Source organism: Lasiodiplodia theobromae (assembly GCF_012971845.1).
Source record: "Lasiodiplodia theobromae strain AM2As chromosome Unknown scaffold_58, whole genome shotgun sequence".
Lineage (NCBI taxonomy): Eukaryota > Fungi > Ascomycota > Dothideomycetes > Botryosphaeriales > Botryosphaeriaceae > Lasiodiplodia > Lasiodiplodia theobromae.
In genome coordinates, this window is record NW_023336539.1 from 152,164 (window position 1) to 177,614 (window position 25,451).

Below are 25,451 nucleotides of genomic sequence, written 5' to 3' on the forward strand. Positions count from 1 at the left end.
ATGATCTGCCCGCGCTGCCTCCTCCGCACCGGCTCGCGGGGCCTCCGCTCCGCCGCCGCCGCCAATCGCGCCTTCACCACCACGCGCGCCGCATCCGCAAAAGCGCCCACCACCGACGCCGCGCGGTCCGCCTCGCCCGCGCCGCCCGCGACGTCGACCTCGGCCGCGCAGCCGCTGAGCACGCCATTGACGCCTTCGCCCGACGCCGCCGGCGTCGCGAAGCCCGGCAAGCCCTCCTCCGCGCCCGTCCTGGTGCAGAGCTCCGTGCCGGCCGGCACGCCGCTCAAGGGCCTGAACTTCCTCAAGAACAAGACCGACCCGGTCGCCATGGAGGATTCGGAATACCCCGCGTGGCTGTGGACGACGTTGCAGCGCGAGGGCAAGAGCGAAGAGGCCGACGAGGGTGACCTGTTCTGTGAGTTCAATTTTATCACTTCTATTTTTTTTATTTGTTCAGCTTGCTGATTCCAACTCTTCAAAAAAAACAGCGAAATCCAAGAAGCAGCGTCGTCTAGCAGCGAAGCGCCTCCGCAAGCAAGCCATGTTGAACCCCGACCTACTAGCACCAAAGATCCCCGTCTACGAGCAGAGCATCGACCTGCCCGCAGGAGACGGCACCGCCAAGGGCAGCCTGGAGGCGGACAAGGCGAGAGAAGACCTCACCAAGGCCATGCGGGAGCAGAGGAGAAAGGCCATCAAGGAGGCCAACTTCCTCAAGGCCATGGGTTAAAAAAAAAAGCGCGGAGTGTATGCGGCGCAATTGGGTATATCGGACGTTTATGTCTACATATGTGTACATCACTAGAAATTCAACGACCGCAGAGTGGAGCATCAAAGGCGCAAAGGCGCTGTTATGTATCTCTAATTTATGTTCTCAACACAATCAGTCATATGCATTAGCTTCCTGGCAAACTCCCGGAAGGCCACTGGATCGGTTGCCTCGATATCTTTGCCCAGCTTCGGCGCAGGTACAATCCTGCCTCGAGCTTTACACCCCACCAAACACTGCTCTCCAGATTGCTACGAATCTGGACTAAACGCCCCCCAAAAATAATTACCGAATGTCTTTTGATCCCCCGATCCCCCAGTGACCAGAATTCCGAAGTGAAAGAGAAGAAAAGCCAACTCAAGCTGCAAGAACGTCTCGAAGCATGCTAAGGAACGTCGGGTGGAGCTTCCTGAGCTCGGTAATTGGCGGCTTCTGCGGCTCGCCTGCGGTGCTCTTCAGTTGGTCTCTCTTCCTGCGTCGGCGATTGCGCTCGGCAACGATCGGATCCGAGTCGTCGTCGGATTCTTCGATTGAATCCGGATCGTCGTCGTCGTCCTCGATATTGAGATCCACAAGGTCGTCCTATAATCGAAATTACAGCGTTAGCCGAATCAGGTTCGCTTGCTTCCCGAATGTTATTGGCCGCGTGACCAGGGTTACGGGTACTTACGGCATGGAGACCGAAATCGCTGCTCGTGAATCCTCCAATGCCCATGCCGACCATCTCTCCGCCATCGTCACCTCCTTGAGCCATCTTTTGCCTCGTCTTGTCCGAATGCCACTTCTTGCGAGCTGTCTGCCACTTGATCAAAGAATTGATCTCTCGAACAGCCGTTCGCTGGTCGATCATCCCTGAATCCAGACCAAGTTTGAACAACCCATTCATATCGAGTTTTCCGCCTCCAGGGGGACCCTTTCTCAGGAACTCTAGAATGCCTTCGATCCAACCCATGAGCTGGTCGAATAGCCCATTATCGTGGATATGGACCTCGTGAATGAACTTGTAGAGGTTATCTTCGTGTCTAGCGCAGAGGTCGATGAATGCTTGCACAGTTTGGTTGGGATCGGCGGAGATGTCGGCGCGCTGGGCTGCTTCAACCGTGCGGATGATGTCATCCACGAACACAGCGAAATCTGTGATACTGTTGTAGACGTTCGCAGACTTGTACACCCGAACAAGAGGTTCGTAGAAGATAGTGAAGAGATCACGGAACAGTTGCAGGGTAGTTGGCTATAATGTTGTTAGCACCACATTAAGTACGCCTCATTCAGGAAAACCCTACCTCTTCGATGATCTCAAGCATCATCTTCTTGTCTCTCTGCCGCAGACTGAGCTTCAAGAGCTGTTTGAGATGTGCGAAAAGCTCCGCTCCTGAGCGCATTTCCGCGTCAACCTACATAATTAAAGTCAGCCATGTTTCTCTGCCATCCTGGGTGGTTTCATTTTTCCTGGCTTAACGCGCATGTGGTCTCTTACATTTTCTACCGCATTGTTCCAAGCCACGTACGCGTTGAAGACGGTGCCAATTTGTTCCTCAGAAAGCTCTGGTTCGAAGAAATCGGATCGGAGAACGGCCACGAGTATGTCAACCTGCTCGGACTCTGCCTGTTGGCGTATGATGCCCTTGACCGCTTCATCTGAGTCCGTATAGGCCTTGATCTTGTCGCAAAGGACTGGGTCTTTGATCTTGGAGGAACTCAAGGTATCGATCGTCTTTTGCACAGCGCTGATTCCATCGTTAATGGCCATGCCAAAGATGCGCTGCAGTAGTGACCGGGATCCAAATGGCTGTGCTAAGAATAGATCTAACACTCCGCTCATAACAGCAGCGGGATTGGCGATGCGAATGACATTCTTCATGACGGTATAAGGAACCATTGAGTGGATTCTCTTAAGCTGAGCAAACAAGTCAGGGGAATTGTCCTCGGCGAGGAAAAGATGGTAGATCGTGGCAGCCACCCTAAACGTTGTTAGTAACGAAGTACCTGCGGAGAAGAGCACGGTACGTACTCTATCCTGCACCACTCGGCGAATTTCTGGTACTCAGGCTTGAGGTCTGCGATTTTGTTCTTGACGCGAATCTCTTGGAACAGATGCGACAAGCCGTCTACAGTCCACTGTTAGCGTGCATGGACGACCGAAATGAGTCGGTATACCTACTTGCTTCGACAATCTCTCTCCTGAACTTCTCCATGTGAACGTCGAGCTCTGCGGCCCTCTGACGAGCGATTTCGTAGAACTTCCTCTGCTCTTCTATACGCTTTTCGTCCATCTCCTTGCGCCGCTCAATGTCGTCCATCTCTTCTTCGTTCAGTGAGACGACATTTCCGGTAAGAAATTCCGACATAGAGTTCGAGTTGGCAATCGTTTCGTTCTTCAGGAAAGTGCGAAGGAATGCTCGGAGCGACACACGCTGCTCCTCTCTGTAAAGGACATGACGCTGCTGGAGACCGAAGCCTTCGCCCGAAGCTCTGCGCGAAGGTGAACTTGAAAGAGACGATTTGGAGGCATTGCGTCTGTGGCCACTTCCCGGTAGAGGAAGGTAGCTGCGCAGTCCGCCGCCTCCTCCGCTCCCATTGTCTGATGCACTGTCACCGCCGTAATTTTGGACATCTTGGGTAGACACGGAAGAGAGTGAATCTGAATCCTCATCGTCGTCGGCGCCGGCGCTGAGGTATGAATTCTTCTTGTTTCGTCTAGGAAGCGGAGGAAGAACCTTGCCTGGGAGCTCGAGCCTGATTCTCTTGTGAAGATCAACAAAATCGGACCATTTCCGCCCCACGTAGATCTCGGGTTGGTCATGCCGTTGGACGCGCAAGATGTATTCCTGGAATGAATCGTCAGCAACGCGTAATTTGGCCAGAAATGCGGGTTGCACTTACGGCATGAGTATGGTAGCGAACGTGCCGCTTGACTGAAATGGTGCGCACTCCTGCAACATTGACATCCCAACCATTGATGGGATGGCCTTGGGGCTTGTTGACCACCAGTCCGTTTTCGTTCGCACCTCTGTCCACTACCTCCATTTCGGAGAAGCGTATTCTCTCCTCATAACCAGATGCAGTGGGGATGCCCGAGACCATCATGAGCTCCACGAGCTTCTCAGCCTTCACGGCAAGCTTCCTACGCTTGGTCTCCTCCAGCCTATCCTCAGAACCAGAAATGTGCTTGTTCGCAAAAGACTCAAGAAACTGCGCAGGGTTGCATTGACGTCAGCCTCGACGAGCGCCGACATGGATTCTCCAAACTAACCACTTGTAACTTGTCCTGCCAGAACTCCTTCTCCCTGGCCTGGTCGAGGAAGGGGAAATTGCGAACATGGTGCACGAATATGTATCGTAGTAGCGGAAGCTCCGAGTCTCGGGGAGAGACCTCGCCGGCGTCAGATCTGAAGGGGGCGCCGAATCTTTGGAGGGCGGTTGGCGACGACAGCTCGGCGATCTCGAATTTGGTTTGTTGGGAAATAAGCTCGCGTTTCAAATCTGCAGCGAAGTTAACACGACGGCGCGACATTGCACAGTGCGGGCGCTTACAATGCTCTTGCTTGCCGGTGAGGATTGACCCAGGAGGGGGGACTGAATTGGTCGATAGCTTGGACATGTAGGATGCACCCGACCTTGCAAGCGCAAGGCGCTCCATTCGAGGGGATTCCTCCTGCTCCTCTGGCGCCTCGAAGAACTCATCGATGGTGGTGTCGACCGTGTCGGTACGAACGGGTTTGGGGAATTCGTCAGCGGGGGAGCTGGCCTCAATCCTTGGGGGCCCGTTGGCGGGGTTCGCAGGCGATGTCTGTTCAACCATAGTGGGATAGCAGGAAGCAGAATGGAGGGTGGGAACGGCGGGCTTCCTGATATTTTAAGAACAGCCCTGCCGCAGGGACTACGGCTGCGGCTCGTGTCGTAGGTTCAAGGGCAACGCAGCGATCTGTGGGTCGGAGGCTGCTGCGGACAGCAACAAAGAGTTTCGCGCGAACGAGCGGGCGCAACGAGTCAGCACGGGTCGGCGGCCAGAGGCGCTGTCGGGGAGGGGACAAGGGCGCGAGGAGAGGGCGAGGTGGAGAGGAATGAGCGGTCCGCGGACTGCGAGAGAGAGCAGGAGCAGGTCTGGGCGGGTGTTTGCGATGACGCGGGTCACCGGCACAGAGCCCGAGCGCCCCTGCGGCTGGGCGTGCAGCCTGAGGCTGTGTGGCCTACTAATTGAGTACGCAAGCACGCAAGCCCCAAGCCCACCCGCTCCTAGGGCAAAGGCCGCCCAGGTTCGTTGGCAGCGTCGCGACGCAGTCCTGGCGCGTTCAACAACCAGGGCTTGGTCCGTCACGCGCAGCGGGACGTCAGCGCCGAGCCACAGTCCACCTGCTCAAGCCCAAGCGGCGATCCCCACAACCGCAAAGCTTGGCACCACCAGCAGGCACCTCTCGCTACTCAAATTTGCATTCGCATTATGCTACCAGAGCCGGCCTCCCTTTTGCCCACCGATAACCTAAGTGAGAACTAGTCAAATCCACTGAATAATGAACCGTGTCGCCGCTGACGCCCGAAATCGCCGCCCCGAGTGCCTGACGCCTCTAGGTCCGCAAGCCTCGAACCGAGCGCCAAGCCCCTAGTAGTTGAGCTCGCCGACGCTGCCACCTGCTGCATCCAAATCCTCGTAGCTCTTAAGGCTCCTTCCCTGCACCGCCTCGCGCGGGCCTACCGCACCTCCATCGGTATACCGAGTCCCTGTCCCAGCCCGTCCGTTGCCTCGCGGCGGCGTCAGCCGGCCAGATCCGCCGTTCCACCGCATGTTGCGCGCGTCCTTCTGCTGTCGATCGTACGGGCCCGCTGTCCGACTGCCGTACCGAGACCCCGCGTTTCCCCGCCGCATCGGGCCGGCCGCGTGCCGGTCGTCGTCGCCAAATGCCCCGTAGCCATTGGCCATGCCCTGCTGCCCAAACAACGCCGAGAATGCTGCTTGGTTCGGCGCCATGCCAGGGAAGCCAAACGGCATGCTCGCCAAGTTGAACCCGCGAGGCGTCCCCGTCGGCACGTTATTGTGCAGGGGGAAGTGTCCGTTGCTGTTTGCATCACTGCGAGAGGGGGCAATGTGCGCAGGGTCCAGGACATAGCGGTTGACCATTTCGACCTATCATTTCGTTAGCGGCAGGGCATCCCTGTTTCGGCGCTAGGGCGGACTAACCTCAGACTGCACTTTTTCGTAGAATTCGGGATGTCTCTTTTCCACGTGCTTTCTCCAGAACGGCTGGCCCTTGAAGAGCTTTGTGCACTCGGGGACCTTGCAGCGGAACTTGGCCTCGTCCTCCTGCTTGACGTACTTGATGAGTTCGTCTTCCATCGCCTCTTCCACCGGCTTACCGCCTAGCTTCTTTAGATCCACGTTCTCGGGTTCGAGGATTTGCAGAAGCTTGTCCTCATACGTCTTAACCCAGTTGAACGCTCTCTGAAGCTGCTGTTGGTTCTTGCCGCTAGTCTTGAACGTCTTCTTCTCCTGACTCGGTGATCCTGCTGATTCTTCCTCCGTGACCGACTCCTGCTTTTTGAGCGGGAATGCCTGGCCCGCGGCACTGGCCTTGGCGACCGTCTTCGCAGCAGTGGTGAGGCTAGACCGGGGGCGGCGCAGGTGTCCACCAGGACACTTGCGAGTGAGCTCATGTACTGAATCACTCTCAAAGACGCAGAAGAAGCAGAAACTGAAAACACGACGGAGGTATTCCACCAGGAGATCAAGCTTCTTTTTCTTGACAAGCAGCTCCTCGTCATCAACTTCCTCGTCGTACGCTCCTTCTTCCTCATCATCCATGTTGACATCCTCTCCCTCCTCGATCTCCTCATCTTCTTCCTTCTTTTCCTTCTTTCCACTGGGTGCGGTAACCGGAGGTTGCAGAGCGCCTTGGCTCAAGAGCATCTCAACCCTCTCCTCGATCTTACTCAAGCTGTTGTGCTCGGAACCCAGCTCTTCGTCCAGCTTAGACACTAGGCGCATGGCAAGTTGGAGATCGCGCTCAATGCGTTCAGGAGCAGAAAAGAGATCCCACAACGCTTTCTTCCGCGGTGCAGCAGGAGGCTCGTGGATTCCGACGTGACACGTGAAGTCACCGCGAACCTCGTCCTGAATTGTCTTTCCGTTGATCTCGGCAAGCGCCTTTTCAGCAGTTGAAACACTTGGTGCATCAGCCTCGGACCGTGCCATATCGACGTCTTCGCCTTCCTCCTCGCGCCCATCACCACGCTCATCTTTTGGCGCTTGTTCCGCACCAGGGTTGAGGATGACCCAGCCGATACGGTGGCACTTCTTGAGCGGATTCGGGTCACTTAGACTAAGCCATTTGAAGCCGCCCTCACCTTCACCGAGGTGCTCCTTGCAGAAAGCCTCCATCTTCACCCTACTCACAGTCGGAGCGATAGTCTTGATGAGGAGCGTAGGCTGAAGAGCAGCCTCGTCTCGCAAATCTCCGCCTTTGGAAGGGAGGAGATCGCCAACGCCCAGCACTTCGTTCGCTGCGGTAGTTTCTCCCTCCTCTTTCTCTACGACGCCGCCTGCGCCATTGCTTTCGCTCTTGTAGATGCCTTCCAGGGTAAACTCATCAAAAAGACCGGATTCCAAATCTTGTTCCCACTGGTTGTAGATGTCACGGCGGAATTCGCTGAGATGTTGGCGGAAGATGTCTCTTGCCTCGGGGTCGTAGCGTTCTTTGAACCATTCTTCACCCTTGTGTTGTTGAACAAAGGTCCGAGCCATCTGTACCTGAAGCTTCTCCTTGTAGGCATCGTATGCAGCCTGTATCTTCTCGCGCTCTTGGCCGCGCTCTTCCCGGGCCTCACGTTCACCCTTGAGGCGCTCGGGGCGACGGCCACCGTTGGCCTGACGCTCTTTTTCTTCTTTCACGAGCTGCTCCATCCTCCACCATTCGGCGAACCAGTTGAAGCCAACCTGGTAGTCGAGTGTCAAGGGATTCGGCAGAGGGTTGGTCATGAGAATTGGAGTAGGATCTTGGCCAGGGACGTATCGATCGATTCCCGGTTGCACGGGCGGAGGCGACGAGCGTCGGCGGTGTACATCATCGCGGCCACGGTAGTAATCATCCCTGCCTGAGCGATCGGGCTGGTAACGGTCGATAACCTTCGGAGAGCGAGAGCGTTCACGGGCCGGGCGTCCGCGTCTTTCTGAGGCACCTGTACGAAGCAGAATGAGCGAAGAGTTCAAGAGCTAAATGCCGGGTGCACGTACCAGGCGATCTGCGACGATAAGAGTCGGTGGCAGGGCGCTCGTCACGACTGTGGCCATGTGGTCAGCGATTGCATAGGAATGGGGAGAGCAAAAGCTAATAAAGAGCATTGACAACTGACGCCGATGGGAGTGGGAGTCCAGCATCCGGTTCCATGGCGACGTACCCGTGAGTGTCCATGGTGACAAGTCGCAAGGCTGGGCTGGAGCTGGGTGTTCGCGGAAGACCGAGGGGGAGTGGGGTTCAAATCGTCAGCGGGACCGGTCAGCCAAACGCATCCATCAGGAGGCGGCGTTTGGTTGTGGGACCAGAGCAATCGTCGGAGCTGTTTGCCATCATGGGCCCGGGTTAGAGAAGCACGTCTAGTTTTGGGTCAAGGAAAGACAAGACAAGAGGGGGTTCGGAAGTTGATGGACAATAGGCGCGGGCGCGTGGCGGCGCGGCAACAAAGATGGATTGGATGGGAGGAAGGAATGAAGAAGGCGACGTGGGCGGAGGCGGAGAGACGACGCGGGCAAGGGAGAAGCGGAGAAGAAGGCAAAGGAAACCAACAATTCTCGACAGCGGAGGGCGCCGGTTGAAGGGTGAAGATGGCGACACTCACGGATGGCAGCTCACGCGGCAGGCGGAGCAGCTGCTGGGGTGAGGAAGAGTGGAGAGGGTGACGGGGCGTGAAGGAGAGAGAGGTCTCGCGCGCGACGATCGGGGTCGTACCGGCCGGGGAACGGGCAGCTGGCAACCGGCGGCTGCGGCTGCGCTGCGCCCGCTGGCTTGGCGCGCTCCCCCGTGCGACTGTGCGCTTGCGCCGGCCGTAGCAGCACCAGGGCAGTCCCGGCGCCATGCTCAAACAAGCAATCATTTATTGGCCCGCCGCAAACACTCACGTCACCACCATCCCTCTGCCATTCCCACCTCCAAAATGACCACCTTCGTCCCTGCTCTGACGCTGCCCGCTGCCGTCTTTGAGCGGCCCGCCGCCGCCATTCTGCTGCCCGTTGTCGCCGGCGCCGGCATTGGCTATCTCACGCGCCGTATGTCGCGCATCCGCCGCGCCAGCCGTCGCCAACCGCTAATCTTTCTGCAGCTCAGACGGACAGCACATATAACAAACTGAGACGGCCGAAAGGTCGTCCTCCGGCCTGGGTCTTCGGTCCCGTCTGGACGCTGCTGTATGCTGGCATGGGCTATGCCTCATATCGTGCCTGGACCGCTGGCCTGACGTCGGTTGATCCCATCAAGGCTGATCTGGCCAAGGTAGCCATTCCATGTCTTGCTGCCTCGGATCAATTCTTTACTGATTCAAAATTCAGCAAGGCGCAACTCTCTATACCGTGCAGCTTGGCCTGAACCTGATCTGGATGCCTCTCTTCTTTGGCTTTGGCCGTCCTCTTGCCGCCACTGTCGACATTGTTGCTTTGACCGGCACTGTCGGCTACCTCGCTTACACTTGGAGCGGGGTTGACGAGACGAGCGCCTGGATCATGGCTCCTTACCTTGCATGGCTGAGCTTTGCCAGCTACCTGAGCGTGAGCCTCTGCCGGTGTTGAATGCCGCCGTGTACACCCCGCTAACTGTGCCTGCAGGCTGGCTTCGGTTACCTCAACAACTGGTCCTTCAAGGACCTCGACAAGGCTGACAAGTCAGAGTAGTTCCAGTCAGCCTCAGGACTATGCGTCGGTACGCCCAGTCGAGTATGCTCACGCGAGAGCACGCAGCCTGTCGTATCGACTTCTCACTACAACCACAAGATTTAAGCCAGCATCATATCTATTATAAACTAGGTCATTAATTTTTGAAAAGTTCAACCAACCGTTGCCTGATTGCAATTTTTTTCCTTCCTAAACGCCGGTAAAAGACACTAGTCAATCTATTTGCGAATATGATCAATCGCTGCCACGCACGGGAGTGGCAACCTTTCTTAACACTTCTCATCCTTTTGGACAGCCGGGGTGTCACAATCGGGTTGTGAAGCCTTGCCTTTCTGGAAGTAACCTGCGCCAGCAAGTGCGGCTAGGGTGTTGACCGAGGCGGCTCCGATAAGGCAGCTTCCTGCGAAAATCTGCATTCCCTGATAGCTTCCGTGGTTGTACTCGATCAAGGCTCCGGCGAGCGGGCTCCCCGTCAGGCCGGCGATGCTGCAGATGCTCATGACCATACCCACCCTGACGCCCATCTTTTTTAGGTCGGTGGTAAGGCCTGACAAAGCCGCGCCGAAAAGGCCTTGCAGTCCGGCGCCGAAGAAACCATAGAAGGCGGCCCAGATCATAAGGCCTTTCAGACTGTCGACTGCGGTCCAGCAGAGCATGATGGTGCCCGCGATGGCTGTCAAGAAGATGAAGGTGTTGAGTGATCCGAAGAAGCGATCAGCGAAGAGAGCAGGGAGAATACGACCAGCTACCGAGATGCCGTTCATGAGATATAACAGTGTCAGGGACTTGGAGGAAGGGACATGGATGATGTTATGCGCAAAAGAGTTCACCTGTGCAGTTCGTTAGAGGTATGCTCTCAGCCACACGCCTTCTTAATGACTTACGTAGAAGAAAGCAAGGTAGACACTCCATGACATGAGGAATGCGCCGACGGTGAAGAGCGAATAAGCTGCGAAGCTGTCAGCAGGACGGATGGCTCGGGGCTTGGTCGCACTCACAAGGCTCTTTGAAGGACTGAAGGTCCAAGAACGGGCCGGATTCTCTTGGATTGATCCTGGTTCGCGCAAGAGAAAGCACGACGCAAAACAGACTCACGACAATGAAGCCCATGACCCTCACAGTCCAACCGAAGCCGAGGCGCGGCATGAGCTGCTGGAAAATGACTGGGAAAATGACACCGCCGGTGCTGGAGCCGGCAAGAGTGAAGGCGATGCCGACGGCGCGGCGTTTCACAAAGTAGGTCGAGATCAAACTTATGGTGGGACACCAGATGAGGCCCATGCCCAAGCCTCCACACACACCTTGTGCCAGAAAGACCTGCCAGAAGCGATTACAGAGGGAAGTCATCATGATGGCAAGCACCTCGAGTATCATGCCGCAGAGGACGGTGGGGCGGTAGTAGCCGGCGTCGAAGAGGCGGCCGGAGAAGCTGGCCATCAAGTTGATCATGAAGATCTGGATCGAGACGACCCACGACACAGTCGAAGCGGGCAAGTTGTATGTGGAGACGTAATAGGCCTGAAACAAGCCCCACGAGTTCAAGTAGCCCCAAGTGCAAAAGAGAGAGAGGTGTCCAGCAAGTACCTTTGATCGTTAGTTTTTATAGCGAGGCGCGGCAAGTAGCTAAACTAGAAGAACTCTGCTCAGTCACAGCTCGACCAAACATACCTGCAGCCAGGCCTTCAGACCTCCGTCTGGTGGTGGCTCTTCTCGGAAGGTGGAGGGGGTGATGAAGCGCTGCAGCACATTTGCCGGCCGCGAAGATGTACGCTGCAAATCTAGAGTCTGATGTGTCTTAACTGTGCGAATGGGCTCGATGGTGCAATCATTGTCCTCGCCCTTCTCGGAGCTGGACCGAGTGGGCTCGTGGGTAGAGACGGGGGCGATGTCCATGGCCAAAAAAGACTAGAGGTGGTTGATAGGGCCTAAAAAGGCAGCGAATTCGAAACGAGCGGGTTGGAGCGGGGCAGGAATGCGGAGACTAAGCGGCCTTTTAAAAAGGAGAGTGAAGTTTCTCGTGCAGACCGGTGGGTGGGGACTGATAGCAAGTGAGCCACTTGGCTGGGTGGGCGACATCGGCTTGGGTTGCCGATGCAAATCGGAAAATCGGCCTTTGGACAAGCTTCGATGTGCATCCTAGCGGACGGCACGCAGCTCTTCATACGCCCATCGTGGCCCAGAGATGCACCGTCGCTGCGCTCCCGGCATATGACTCACCCGGTTCGCAGCAATACGCACCGAGACACGTCGATAAGCGGCCCGTGTTCGTGCTGTTTGATCTGCGTATAGTTTGGCGCTCACTGCACCCGGGCCGTGTAGTGCCGTGGATTGGGCTGCTTCACCGTGATCGGTGCGTGATTTATTCGTAGCCAGTCATGGAATTGTGGTTGCAAATACGCGATTAGCCGGTCAAGAAGGTGTACCATCGGTAAACGAGAGAGAAAAAGTTCGGTGACTTCATACCACGGGTGGCCATCGTCGAACCATTTTTTTCGGGCCGCACCACCCAGTCACCTTACTTCTCTTCTTTTCATCTCCAATTTTTCTTCTCGGATTGAGCCCGGCTTTTTCACATCATCGTCCACCAACCCTTTACACAGCGTGTGATTCTGCACCTCGTTGTATAATGTAGGAAACGGCCAGAAAATTTATGGATAGGGTTTAGAATACAAAGCTAACGTCCTGGACAGGGCCATTCACCCACTCTGTTTGAAAAGAACGGAGAATGACAGGGTGGGCGGTTAACCCGTCCATGACGCCCGCTTATAGAACGTTGAAGGTAATAAATAGACCGGGCAGAGCTTAATCTGAAGGAAAGTAGATTACTACTAGGAAGCTACTAGCTGAGCTAATATCACTAATTGCTTTTCCGAAACCTTAGCTCTATAGTGACTCGAGTCTGATTATACTCTAGGGACGTCCAAGCGCCTTTTTTTTTTCCGCGGTGGCCGGTAAATAGCCCGTATATTCCTTGGATGACTTATACCTAGGACTTGGTAGAAGGGACATGGTCAAGCAAGTCCCCAAGATTACCAAGCTTTGGTCGGTCGTGGAGGTGGGGATCCACTGTTGCAGTTGCCATGGGTATCATGCATGCTCAAGTAACCAAGGAACCCTCGGCACGGTGGCCAAGTCTCCTCGACGCGATTAGGCGAGCCCTCGAGACGGTGGCCGACAGCACGCTCACAATTCTTGCAGGTAGGCACGTCAGCGGCTCGTACTGCTGCTTTTTGGGCTTGCAACAGGCTCAGGTGGCGATTTATGAGGGCCAGACGTTCAAATATTACGAAGCTCTGGGCAAAGTGGGGAGAAGAAGGATGAGAAACATGGCGTGTCCGGGATTATTGCTCCAACACCCCTGCATCTCATACACCGTCTCAGGCTGTTTCATTCTGCCGCGCTACTAATCCAAACTGCCGGGAGACGGCTGTGTTTAAACGTCAATTGCCGTCGGTTTCCGGTCATAGACAAGCTTATTGCTTAAAGGCAGTCTAGACATGCAGCGCCTCAAAACCACTAGTCTGTGCCATCTCTCGATTCCAGGTCATTGCACAAGAACCTCTTTTCCGGAAGCAGACCAAAAGTCATGCTCGAGTCAACCGCTTCGTCAAGCACGGGTGCACAGAGATAGTAAGACATATCCTTCCATTGTTGCATTCCAAATCCCGAGCAGTCTGTATGTTCATTGTCTCAACTACTCGAAAATAGGCTACCGGATGAAACCAGCTAATCCTCAGCGTGAGTGCGTAGGTGAAGCTTGCCAAGAATGTTCGCGCGGGCCCAGTAGCTGCGGTAGACCTTGCCCCACACGAAGATGACGGGGGTGGTGAGGATGATGATGGTGGTGATGAGCGACAGGACGTAAAAGACCTGGCCCACGCCGGCCGACGCGGTCCAGTCGTTGACGAAGTAGCTGAAGCTGTAAAAGACGAAGGCCTTGAAGGCGGCGCTCAGCACGAAGATCTCGGACGCCATCTCGCGGTAGGCGTCAACACCATACGCGGCCGTGGACGTGGCGACGCAGATGACGCCGATGACGTCGACGCCGTGCACGCTGGCCGTGGCCCAGAAGCTGACGCCGTTCTGGGCGAGGTAGCCGAAGAGCAGCGCGCCCAGCGGCATGAGGAAGCCGCCGACCATGCTCAGCAGGCGGTACTCGGGCTCGTAGACGCCGCCGTTCCTGCGGCACGCCCACCGCACCAGCGGGTCGCCGATGGCCGCCATGACGACGGCCGACAGCAGCCCGCCCACGAACGGGCCCATCGACAGGTACCCCACGCCCGTCGGCGACAGCAGGTACGGCGGCGCAGAGAAAACTTGCGGCAGGATGATCGACTGCACCACCACCAGCGCCACTGCCCCGCCGCTGACGATGACTGACCACAGCACCGGCAGGTTGATGCAGATGGCGAATGGCATCAACAGCAGCTGGAAGAAGTTGTCGTCCGAGTAGGTGCCCGTGAAGACGGCCAGCTGTTGCCAGTACGTCTTCTTCTGCGGCACCAGCGTCGACCCCGTCTCGATGGACCGGATGCTGCCGCCGTCTTTGGTGGTGATGATCTCGGTGTCGCCAGCGAAGCCCGTCCCGCGGTTGTACTGCGTCTCGGGCACGAAGAAGAACAGCAGCACCGTCTCGACGCCCGTGAACGGAATCTGCCATCGTCAGCCCCGGCACTTCGCGAATCTTAACGAAACCTACTCACCAGCATGTAGAAAAGGTACTCCCAGCCAAGGTTCGCTATGATCGGTCCCGCAACCACCGCCGTGAAGTTCGAAGTCGCCCCGAGGAGGAACTGCATGAGCGCCATGTAGAAGCCGCGCTCGTGCACGAAATAGATGTCTCCGATCATCGAGATGCCAACACTTTCGAACGCCGCGATACTTCCGCCCTGGATGATCCTGCTGACTATCAATCCGTCGAAACTGGTCCACAGAGCGCCGGAAATGGACCCGGCAAATCCGAACAGCGCCGAAATCAGCATCACCGGGCGCTTGCCCCATTTGCGCGAGCAAGCTGACACGAGCGGGAGCGAGCATCCGGCAACAAGGGACTGGTATCCGGTTGCGAGAGACACGTCCTTGAGTGGACGCTTGAACTCTTCGGCAATGACTACCAGGCCGGGGGCAAGCATTGGAGCTGCATCGTGTTAGCGCTAGGATGCGCCGAGAAGCTTCTGCACTCTTACCAATGACAGCAGAGAAAATGACCGTCCCAAAGGAAACGATCGAAGTTATGGTCAGCTTCTTCGCCGGCGAGAAGTTGAGCGGGTCGTTTGGATCATCCGATCTGTCTCCATGTTCAGCTCATTTTTTCTCTTCGCACCTCTTCGAGATCTACTTACGGCTGCGGCACAAGAACCGTGTCTGCGTGCTTGCCAGTGCCATACTTGAGTGCCTTGTCCTTCTCCGGCGCGAGGTCCTTTCCGCTGCTGTTGTCAAGAAACGCCGTTCCGGGCACCTCCAGTTGCCCAAGATGGCGGTCCTCCAGAATGTTCAGAAACCCCATATTTTTTTTTGGTTGTGTGATTAAAGAGAGTACTACTAAAAGATTGAATGACCTGCGCAGCTACAGGACCTGCCTGTAGGCTGGGGAGAGAATTTCGGGAATGGAGAAAAGAAGGTGTGGTCGGATGGTGAAGACAAAGGTCGGGCGAATGCGCGCAATTGTATTAGCCCTCGGCCCCACATCCTTTTTGTCCTCCCTTTTTTTTGCGACACACTAAACATTCTTGTCTTCGATTATGCTGGCCTGATGTGTGTACTTTGTTGACACAGGTGTCGTCGCGCACCCCTACTAAGGTTCTGGGTGATTGGCGATCACGAAGCGGCACCTCATTCGGCTCCATACGCCAGTGCTTCCCCCTTCGAGACACTGAGGAGACACCAACTTTCTTGGACTCCATGCCGATCCGGGATCTGCGCGTCTGCGGAAAATACGCTGATACGGCGGCTGTTGCGGAGTCTCTGCACGGCCCTTGTTCCAGATCCCCCACCCCGGAACTATCAAAGTGTGCCACACAGCCCTACGCGCGCCAATCTCAACACCACGGAATTGTGTGCGCACTCTGCTGACGAATGCTCCTCTGTCGACGGCTTGGCTTTGTGGAGCTTTAGCTTCCGGACGCACCTCAGTTGCCGCTCCTATCTGATACATGCGAGTCGTTGCCCAGCGTGCCCGTCGTCTCCCCGACCTGGCCCTTCACTTCTCAGTCAGCACGATTCCTGCTGAGCTGGTCGTCTATGGTTCTTCGTCAGGGGGAGGCTATGCAATTTGCCTCAATTCGGGAAAGGATTGTGACTCGAGCGTCTTCCTTGGGGTACGTGTACTGGAATCGCCAAGTCAACGGACTATAGCGTCCGGTCCCGTACTTCAATTGCTCGACTTTGGCAGCTGTTCCCTGTACGCGATTGAGAAGGCCTTCTCTCACACCATTTTGTGGCTTCATTAATCATGTCTCAGCGAGGCTTGAGGGTTTAGGATGAGAACATTGTACTCTTCACCGCACTTGGCTGAATCTCCTGGTGGCTTGGAATCAATCAAGTGTACAAGCTCGTTTGCACAAAGTAACCTTGCCTCCTGAGCTCACCGATTTTCTCGTCAAAGACAAAGAGCTTGGTGTCGTACATGTTCTGCTTGTGCTGGTGTCTTGGATAGGAAACTCGATAGTTTGTGCAAGCCAAAAGTGCAACGTCTCCGCCAGAAATTCCCACATCTCAAATTTGAATCCAGTCTATAGGTGTCACTAAATTAACCATCTGCCTCCGAAAGACCGAAAAAGCGAAACGAAGATTGATTGTATCCTTTTCTCCTGTTGTAGGGGCACGGTCTAGCTTGATAAAGGGAGGGGGAAATAAGTACGGGAGAAGAAGGTCGAAGAAAAGGGAAAAGGGCACCGCGGTTTTCTCCCGCGGACATGCTTTGGGTATCAGAAACAGAGCGTTTGCAGCGGTCGCCTCCAAATAATCCTGTGTGCCTGCCAGCCAAATTTGTAGCAAAACATGGAAAGGGAAAGAAAAGTACAAACAACAAAAAGCGGCCATGGACGAGCCGTCCATTCATCCAATCATCCAAATGGGTTTGAGCTTCTTTCTGGTGAAACCAATCGTTACATCTCAACGCCGGCATTTTAGACTCGTACATACACACGGATAATGAAGGAGGGTGTCGGAGGGTTATCCGTCCTTGGTATTGGTGGGGGGTTCAAAGAGAGGTTCGTTAATTTCCGGGTTTATCATGGCAATAGATCTCAAGCGCTGTCGTCGTCCTCCGCCGGCGTGCCGCTTCCGCTGCTGAAGTAGCTCTGATCGATTTTGAGTATCCATTCGATCTTTTCGCGTTCACTCTTGGCTGCGAAGAGGAAGGTGTTCTGCGGCGCGAAGACGGCGAAGACGTTCATGTTATGCCGCTGCAACAACCCAGCCACCGGCGGTTGGTGATCTATGCGCGAGTTGGACAGGTTGATGGCATTCAGTTCGTCGCCCTCAGGCACCGTGAAGATGTGCAGATATGGCCGCCGCAATTCCACGAACCGCCGCACCCACCGCGTGTTGGTATCATCGGGCGTCATGAGATAGCCACTCTTTAGCATTGTTGGGTTCTTCGCCACATAGCGCACTTCTGAGACCAGTGTCGGCTTCGTCTCGCCATTAGGCGGCGTCGCAAAAGCTGCACCGCGCTCCGGCGGCTCGAGGTTTTCCTTCGTGAGAATGAGCTCCCCAATGTCCTTCTTTGTCTGCCAAAGCGCAAGAACCTTGTTCAGAAGTTCTCTCTGCCGGTCGCTGAGCTCGCCATCATTATCAAGGTAAGCATCACTGTTAGCGGTGAGCGCCCTTTGGCTGAGAATGCTCCGGGCTGTCTCAATCTCCGCAACTCTTCTGCGTCGCTTCCGCGTAGCAAGGAAGTCTTTGACGAGGGAGACGCCGCGCGGGGTCCAGCCTGTGAGCAGTTCCTCGCCCTTGACGTAATCGTGCTGAGTGCTCATCCTCCACAGGTCCACAGCTCTCTTTGCAGAGACCGGTCTGATGGCGACAGAGAACATGCCCGTGGTCGAGTGTATGATGCGTTGGCCGCGAAACATGTTGCTGAACATTGACGTGGGGCGAATGTAGGCACGAGAGCGAATTTGCACGGAAACGTCCAAGGAGAAGGTCATTGGCTTCGCCAACTTGGCACACGCGACATCCCAGATGAGAGACACTTGGACTCTGTAGCGATCGGCGGTGGTGCGGTCAAGCATAAGAGATCCGTGCATGCTGGAATCCCAAAGGGCAATGAAAGTCACGTTGCTTGTACCATCGGCATTGTCCTTGACGGTTGGTCGGGCTAGGAGTTTCATCGGTACCTGAGGCTGTGGGGAATCCGTTCCAGCGGTGCGGCCACTTGCATCGAGCAATTTGACATGGCCCACACGGATCGACGAAATGTCTTGCCACTGGAGCATTTGCCCAGAGCTGTGGGTCAGATCAACAACGAACCGGCGCTGAATACCCTGGTGCAGTTGAAAAGCACCTTGGTCGAGAGTACCAGTCTGGATAACGTCGACAGGTTTGTAATTGCCGTCCTCCGCCATTTCCTGGATTTGCACTCTCGCGAAGATGTCATGACGCTCTTCAGCATAGAACTCGGACTCTGGCAGCCGCGAGTTCATACGTTTTACCTTCGGTCTTGGTGCTGAGTCACGCATATCATCCCAGCTCAGGAGCTTGTCTAAATGTGTCACAGTGACCTTGGCGAAAATAGAAATTCGAAGAGACGCCGTGCGCGGGCTGTTGAGCGGCAAACCCATGCTGTGCACGCTTTCAAACTTGATTGGCCCTTCGTTGAAGCCCTTGATCATCTGAGTAGTGGTGGCGCCTCCTTCGTCGGAAATGCCGGGGAAAAACAGTTGGGCATGGACGTCGGTTCCTTCGCGCTCAGGGAAGCCAATCATTCGGTGCATGACGACGTTAAACTTCAGAGTTGATGACGAAGCTTCAGCGAAAGAAGGCTCCAGAGAGAGCCGCAATATGCCGACCACGCCCTCCGTATAGGTCGATGTAACGTCGATCGAAAAGTCCTGGACGCGGGATTCGAAGACCGCAGCCAGAGGCACGTCTGCATCTCCAATTCGAGAGTATTCCGGTGAACACGGCTCGGTAAAGGGGTTTTCGAGGCGGAAGTGTTGCATGTATTCCGGCTTGTTCAGGTATTGGTGCATCTGGCGCATTGCCCTGACGCGCCTTCGGAGCTTCTGCAAGGACCAAAGGTGGATGACGTGGTCTTTGAAGTCAACAACCCTGATACCAATGCATGGCTTGGGGGTTGCCTCAAGGTCTTCGTCATCCTCGCCGGGAACGCCATTAAGCACTAGGTCGTAGGAAGACGCAAACGTGTGGCCCACGTCGACAACACAGAACTGGAACACGACATGCTTGTCCATTTGTTGGCTCATGACCTGGGCTTCCTTCAGCAGTGCAGCGTTCTGAAGTAGCGTTTCCGCCATGGCCACGTATCTGCGCTGTCTCCAGTGCGCGAACACGTTCTTGGCTCGCTCAGCCTCCTCCTTTGAGAGGAAGATGAATGCACTCTTCCCTTCTGACGTCGGTGTAGAGGAGTACTCCTGCAGCTGCCTTTCAAAACTTTCCTTTTGTCGTTGAAGTTCTTGCTGCATTTCCTCCTTGACTGCGCGGAGCCGTTCTTCCATTTTGACCTTCTGAACACGGATGTCTTCAATCTCGAGAGAGGACCCTTCGGCGTCCTTGAGCTGGTCCTCGTACTCGCCTTTACGCTTGTCGAGCTGGTTCTGCATATCTTCACGAGCAGCCCTGAGCCGTTCGTCCTCCTCTCCAAACTGCGGGGTCCCAGGAATTGTCAATGCAGTATCTAAGGAGAAGTTATCCACCGTGCTAGTTGAAGCGTACTTTTCCCTGATCGGAAACGACCCGTCGGACTCTGCATCTTCCTCTCTCTCGAAGAACTTGCTCTCTGGCTTCGCTTTTCTCACCGCGCGCACGCGTTGGAGATCATCGAACAGGACATCCAGCTCGTCATCGGTCAAGTTGGAAATCTTCTGGTCAGGTCCAAGGATGGCTGTCACTGCTTCACGCCGGGCGAAAGACCAATCGGTATCCCGACTGCTCTTATAGGGAACCGGCGAGCCGCCTCGTGGGCTTGGATCTTCGGACTGACCCTGGCTGGTAGTACTCCAGGTTCGGGAGTGAGCTGGCCGCGAAGATGTTCCAGCTGGTGAAGGAACTTGGCTTGCTGTCATCGAGTGACGGAGAAGACTGCCTTGCACTTCTCTCTCGGCGCGGGCTTCCTCAGGATGGTTGAAGCGGAATATGTGGAAATCACCTAGGATAATACGGTAACCGCTGCGGAGTCGCTTCGGCTCTTCAATGCGCAAGCCGTTGACCATAACTCCTGCGTTGGGCTTGGGAACCACCGTTACCACGTTATCCACGTTCTCAAACGTACAGTGCTCAGGGAGGATTTTCGTTCCGTTAAGGCGGACTTCAGCGCCGTTCTGGGTGTCGACGTTGCCAACCAAGGTTGTACCAGGTTTCAAATTGTAGACCAGGCACTCGGCCAGCAGTGGGTCATCGCTCAAGTTGACCAGATGGGGCATCTTCTTAGGGGTGTGGAGACCAACGAAGCCCTTTTCGATGCTAATACCCAGTTCTTCGAGCTTAGCCTCTCGCTCTTTGTGGATCTCCTCTGTCTTCAGCATCTTTTCTTCCCATGTTTGATTGAGGTCCTTGAACAGTTTTTCAGATTGACTGAGCTGTTCGGCAATCTCGGCCTTCGAAACCTTCTTGACAGATCCGTCCGAAGAGGTGATGGAAACGATTTGTTTCTCCAGCGGAGTGTCCGGTGCATACTGCTCCTCCGGGGGTACGCCTGCTCCGCCACCGCCTCCTCCACCTCCTCCACCGCCAAGCTTTGAGCGGAGTTGGGCCAATTCCTCTTTGAGTTCGCGGATCATACGGGCATTCGGATCCTCGTTGACAACGGCGTGGTTCTTGATGCGCTTGGCGGAGTCGGCGTATCGTAGGGTCGATAGAGTTTCGTCGAAGTTGATATCTGCTGGGGAAATTGCAGCAATCATGGCCGTCATACTGTTTCCACCAAGTGAGTCTTTCAAAAGCCAAGTGAGAACCGAGTCTCGATAAGGAACCATTGAAGCAGCCTTCTTCTTGGCTTTTCCGGACGATAAGTCTGCCAAAGCCGCAATGACACGTCCCAGGGTCGACAGAGATCTGTTAATCTCAGCACCTTCCTTCAGACGCGCGCCTGTTGCTCCCGTAGACGTAGCACGTTCCGAACCAGCCAAATCGACCAGACTGATCTTCGCCACCTTTTCCGTATCCATGTTTGTCTCATTGTCATGGCGCTTCTGGGTCAGAGTCAAGGTAAAGACGGCGTGCGATCGAGAAGAGGTCTCGTTCATGTTGGTAGCGGCAACAGTTCTGGCCTTGTTACCCTCGTCCATCAAGTTCTCGATTTCCACAAAGGAGCGAACGACAAGCTTGGCCAGATCTTCGACATAGGGACCGGTAGACGGATGCTCGCGGACCTTCAGGTTGCCCTTATTGGCCGGGTTCAGCAGGTCGCGAACGCGCTCGTTGTAGATCTCCAGGTACGAGACTTCGACGGTGCAGCTAAGCGACGGGTCCTTCTGCATTTCCTCGATACGCTCGAACATGCCCTTGCAAATGCGCGGGATAACACCATATTCCTCGCCATAGCCCATCATGGAGTACGATTTTCCCGAACCTGTCTGACCGTAGGCGAAAATACAGTTGTTGAATCCCTGGAATGCATTGTCAAGCAGCGGGCGGCCGAGGTCGTCGAACAGATTGTCCTGACCAGCGTAGTTAGGAGCAGACTTGTCGAAGGACCAGTAACTCTTGTCGAAGCTGAAGTTCTTGGGACCCTCGGAGGCGGCCTTGTTGCCCTTGGCTTTCGCGTCCATTCCCTTCGGGGGCGACAGGACGGTCTGGTTGCCAGACATCTGCACGATACATTGTGCGTTGCGGTCCTTCTCTGCGCAAGCGTCAGCATGCTCTCCGGGCAGGTCGTGGTTGCGATCGCACCTCTGCTGTTGAAGGGCCTGCATCGCACAACGACCTTGATGTTCCCTCCGCCGGACGCCATGGTGAGTTGGGGGTCGCCGTCAGCGCGGCGGGGCGCGTGGGTGCGGGTGAGTGTATGTGTTCAGTCGGGTTCGCGTTGCGAGGCTATGGAGGCTTCATCGAGGGCGGCGGGGGGAGAACGCGACGCGCGTGAACGGGGGGGCCTCGGTCGGTGGATGTTGACAGGCGGGAGTTATTAACAGGCCCTTGCGGATGGTTGGCAAGCCCGCTGCAGGGCTTCCCCGAAGCTCGATCCTCGCCGGCCGCCGACGCTTAGCCAAAAACACGGCCCAAAATAATTTCCACCCTCTGACGCCTGAGCCTGCGCATCCCCCAGACTGCACCGACTCCCGCGCTGCTCATTTCACAGAGCCCTGGGCTCCTGCCGCTCCATCGCCCCTGCCCCGCGCCCATGTCTGACGACACCATGTTCCGCCCCCCCGTCAATCGGGCCATGCGCACCCTTGACCGCAGCTTCTTCCAGAAGACCTTCCCCATTTCCGCCGCCCGTGTCGCGAACAACAAGGACATTTCGCTCGTGCGCAAGGCCCTGGAGAAGAGCAAGGATGTGCTGTCCGCGCCGCGTCTGCAGTCGGTTCAGGCCGACCCGCTGCCTGAGCTGGCCTCCAAGGGCCGCAAGTGTGTGCTGCTGAGGCCGGACGTCAGGCACGATGGTAGACTGGCCTATGCCCCTGTTTGTGCGGAACGCGTGCTGATGGGAGCAGGCAGACCCCTCCACCTGGTCTCCCACGCTGGCTGAGTTCCAGAGTAAGGACATCGCGAGCGTAGTGCCCTATGACTTGCACCTAGACTATGATTACTGGACATATGGTGGGTCACTTGGGCCCCAGTGACAGCATCCCATGCTGACTCAATGTCAGACGAAATCATGTCTGCGATCGTTCCAGAGGACAACAGGGAAGACGCATATCCCAAGCGCTTCTCCCAAGTCGGGCACATCCTTCACTTGAACTTGCGTGAATCCCACCAGCCTTACAAGAATGTCGTCGCCCAGGTTCTCAAGGATAAATCTCACAAGGTTGAGACTGTCATCAGCAAGATCGACAACGTGGGCGACGAGAGCGAGTTCCGCACCTTCTCGTACGAAGTGCTCATCGGATCGCCAGATCTCAACGTCGAGCTTCACGAAGAGAACTGCACCTTCCGCTTCGACTACGCAAAGGTCTACTGGAACAGCAGGCTGCAGGCTGAGCACCGGCGCATGGTCCAGGCCTTCAGCGAAGGAGAAGCTGTTTGCGACGTTATGGCTGGCGTCGGACCTTTCGCGGTTCCTGCAGGCAAGAAGCGCATCTTCACCTGGGCGAATGATCTGAACCCGGACAGCTATGCATGCATGGCGGATGCAGTCGAAAGGAACAAGGTAAGATCGGCCCCCAGGTGTGCCCCTGAATGCCCCTCACGACTAATTCCGCGATAGGTTGGCCAATTCGTCCGCGCCTTCAACGCCGACGGCCACGCGTTCATCCGCGATGCCACTGCCGATCTCTACAGATCGTCACATAGCGTCACAGTGAAGGCGGCGCCTGGTGGCTCGCGTCGTAAGGCTGGCGGAGACAAAGTACCGGCTGCCGTGGATCCCAAGTCGCTTGAACGGGTCCTCACTCAGCCCCGCACCTTCTCCCACTACGTCATGAACCTTCCCGCCAACGCCATCGACTTCCTGCCTTCCTTCATTGGCCTTTATGCGCGCTCACCAGTCAGCGAGGCTCTAGGAACGGCGGACCCATCAACTCTGTTTGCTCCGCATACTGATGTCAAGCTTCCTATGGTGCATGTCTATTGCTTCGGCACCAAGAGCGACGACAATGTCGAGCAGGAGATTGATATCTGCAAGCGGATATCCGAGAAGCTGGAGTTCGAAATCACCCGCGAAACTCTAGATGGGGAAATCTACGATGTGCGAGACGTAGCACCGAACAAGAGGATGTTCTGTGCAAGTTTCCGCCTCCCAGCAGAAGTAGCTTTCCGCAAGCCTTGAGGGCGATTGTTCAGTTCTGCTGCATGCTTTTGGGGGCTGGTGGGAGGGTTGTTAGGCCGGGCGTTTGGGACTAGGAAAAAGCATCTATGAGCAGGATAGATAAAATTATAGGCATACGGATTGTGGACCATTTCCATTTAGCCTGAACGGTGCTTTGTCTAGTCGTGTCTCATGTCTCGGTGTCGCATGTGTTGGATTTGCACGTGATTCTGTCCCGCTCCGCTCCGATGTCCGGCTGTTTTGTCATAGGTTGCCCCTCGTTGCTGGTGACGCCGGATTCTGCCCCGCTACGCATACCCCGCCACCCGTCTTGTGCACTCTGCAAATACACATACCGCCCAACCTCACAAACGCCAATTCTCCTCTCGCTTTCTGCCGCGCACTATTTCAGGCAGGATACACACATGGCCGACACCGAAGCAGCACCGCCTCAAGAGGCCAAGCAGGTCGTCTACTGCGGCGGTTCGTCTCCCCCGATTCACGCGATCTCCACCTCACGGCCCAAAAGCAGAGAAAGGCTGACAACAACGCATGCGCAGTCTGCACCCTCCCCCCGGAAGTAGGTAGGAGGCACAAAGGGGACGATCCTGTACCGCAGCGAACATCGGTCGACTAACATGATACCTGCGACGGCGCGTAGTACTGTGAATTCGGCGGCACCACCAAGAAATGCGAAGAATGGCTCAAGGCACACCACCCTGACATGCACGGGCAGATCTACTCCGCAGGTACTTCTCTCACCGCACACACTTCCTCAGGATCTTCCCCAATGCTTGCGGACACGTTCCGGAGGCCGGGCGCCCCGCCCACGCATGCAGGATGCTGACTCAACGACTCGTAACCCCCAACAGACGCGATAGAAGCCAACCTCTCCTCGCTCTCGATCGAAGCCCAGCAACGCGCCGAGAAGGACGCGAAGAAGAAGGCCGCCAAGGCCGAGTCGGCGGCGGCCAAGGAGGCGGAGATGAAGGCGCACTCCAAGGTCACGATCAAGCGCATCGAGCGCAACAAGCGCAAGTACGTCACGGCCATCATCGGCCTCGAGGCCTTCGGTCTCGACCTCAAGAAGGTCGCCAAGGACCTCGGCAAGAAGTTCGCCACCGGCGCCTCCGTCACCAAGCTGCCCGCCGGCGGCGAGGAGATCACCCTGCAGGGCGACCTGAGCGACGATGTCTTCGACTTCCTCATCGAGAAGTACGATGAGGTGCCCGAGGACAATGTCGAGTGCGTTGAGGACAAGAAGAAGAAGTCGGACAGCTGAGCGATTTGAACGAATTGACGTATGTTGCAGTCACGAGGAGTTGGCGATGTGGCGTTGAATGCATGCTGGTGCGGGTGGCCAGGATTGTTGAGGTCTGCTGCGATAAGGATGCAGATGCATGCCGTTGTGTATCACGTTTGATGGCGCAAGCGGACTGTTGGAGTCAGAGATTACCTGGGAAAAAAATTATCTGGAGATGGGCAACCTGCTGATGAGGTGTCCAACCCTATGAATGAACGAAAACATTGAGCATTCCCATAGAGTTGAGTATTGCTATTGGTGAGGCGCGGACACATCCCAAAGGCGGAAACTTGGCTCTGCAGGCATATAGATAACAACGCGATGTTTCAGTGGTCCAACTGCTTCTGCGAACATCCATTTCTATTCTACTAACCTCTTCTGTAGCATTATATGCTTGCTTTGTTGTTTGCACATC

At 55.8% G+C, this 25,451-nt stretch overlaps 9 protein-coding genes across 9 annotated transcripts; 4 read left to right on the forward strand and 5 right to left on the reverse strand.

The window, feature by feature from the left end:
• Window positions 1-730, forward strand: LTHEOB_12170 (Ribosomal protein l37 mitochondrial; the record flags this gene model as incomplete). The annotated part of the gene is made up of 2 exons (XM_035509008.1): window positions 1-415; window positions 489-730. The coding sequence occupies 2 exons, from the start codon at window positions 1-3 to the stop codon at window positions 728-730; spliced, it is 657 nt and encodes a 218-aa protein (XP_035365287.1).
• A 396-nt stretch (window positions 731-1,126) lies between these two features.
• On the reverse strand, window positions 1,127-4,571 carry LTHEOB_12171 (Px domain-containing protein; the record flags this gene model as incomplete). The annotated part of the gene is made up of 9 exons (XM_035509009.1): window positions 1,127-1,351; window positions 1,440-2,000; window positions 2,053-2,163; window positions 2,247-2,730; window positions 2,781-2,877; window positions 2,931-3,597; window positions 3,653-3,961; window positions 4,023-4,252; window positions 4,304-4,571. 9 exons carry the CDS (start codon window positions 4,569-4,571, stop codon window positions 1,127-1,129), a joined length of 2,952 nt encoding a protein of 983 aa, XP_035365288.1.
• A 798-nt stretch (window positions 4,572-5,369) lies between these two features.
• Window positions 5,370-8,172, reverse strand: LTHEOB_12172 (Arsenite-resistance protein 2; the record flags this gene model as incomplete). The annotated part of the gene is made up of 4 exons (XM_035509010.1): window positions 5,370-5,891; window positions 5,946-7,939; window positions 7,995-8,041; window positions 8,159-8,172. 4 exons carry the CDS (start codon window positions 8,170-8,172, stop codon window positions 5,370-5,372), a joined length of 2,577 nt encoding a protein of 858 aa, XP_035365289.1.
• Window positions 8,173-8,911: 739 nt separating this feature from the next.
• LTHEOB_12173 (Benzodiazepine receptor family protein) lies at window positions 8,912-9,641 on the forward strand (the record flags this gene model as incomplete). The annotated part of the gene is made up of 4 exons (XM_035509011.1): window positions 8,912-9,023; window positions 9,077-9,246; window positions 9,303-9,518; window positions 9,576-9,641. 4 exons carry the CDS (start codon window positions 8,912-8,914, stop codon window positions 9,639-9,641), a joined length of 564 nt encoding a protein of 187 aa, XP_035365290.1.
• A 269-nt stretch (window positions 9,642-9,910) lies between these two features.
• LTHEOB_12174 (MFS monocarboxylate transporter) lies at window positions 9,911-11,534 on the reverse strand (the record flags this gene model as incomplete). The annotated part of the gene is made up of 4 exons (XM_035509012.1): window positions 9,911-10,471; window positions 10,526-10,590; window positions 10,640-11,225; window positions 11,310-11,534. The coding sequence occupies 4 exons, from the start codon at window positions 11,532-11,534 to the stop codon at window positions 9,911-9,913; spliced, it is 1,437 nt and encodes a 478-aa protein (XP_035365291.1).
• Window positions 11,535-13,367: 1,833 nt separating this feature from the next.
• LTHEOB_12175 (MFS transporter) lies at window positions 13,368-15,147 on the reverse strand (the record flags this gene model as incomplete). The annotated part of the gene is made up of 4 exons (XM_035509013.1): window positions 13,368-14,294; window positions 14,345-14,778; window positions 14,828-14,928; window positions 14,984-15,147. The coding sequence occupies 4 exons, from the start codon at window positions 15,145-15,147 to the stop codon at window positions 13,368-13,370; spliced, it is 1,626 nt and encodes a 541-aa protein (XP_035365292.1).
• Window positions 15,148-16,888: 1,741 nt separating this feature from the next.
• Window positions 16,889-21,777, reverse strand: LTHEOB_12176 (Kinesin family protein; the record flags this gene model as incomplete). Its single annotated transcript, XM_035509014.1, has 2 exons — window positions 16,889-21,666; window positions 21,717-21,777. 2 exons carry the CDS (start codon window positions 21,775-21,777, stop codon window positions 16,889-16,891), a joined length of 4,839 nt encoding a protein of 1,612 aa, XP_035365293.1.
• A 390-nt stretch (window positions 21,778-22,167) lies between these two features.
• LTHEOB_12177 (tRNA methyltransferase trm5) lies at window positions 22,168-23,754 on the forward strand (the record flags this gene model as incomplete). The annotated part of the gene is made up of 4 exons (XM_035509015.1): window positions 22,168-22,429; window positions 22,485-22,586; window positions 22,637-23,136; window positions 23,194-23,754. 4 exons carry the CDS (start codon window positions 22,168-22,170, stop codon window positions 23,752-23,754), a joined length of 1,425 nt encoding a protein of 474 aa, XP_035365294.1.
• Window positions 23,755-24,158: 404 nt separating this feature from the next.
• On the forward strand, window positions 24,159-25,015 carry LTHEOB_12178 (Translation initiation factor; the record flags this gene model as incomplete). The annotated part of the gene is made up of 4 exons (XM_035509016.1): window positions 24,159-24,216; window positions 24,294-24,313; window positions 24,470-24,482; window positions 24,606-25,015. The coding sequence occupies 4 exons, from the start codon at window positions 24,159-24,161 to the stop codon at window positions 25,013-25,015; spliced, it is 501 nt and encodes a 166-aa protein (XP_035365295.1).
• Window positions 25,016-25,451: the final 436 nt, after the last annotated feature.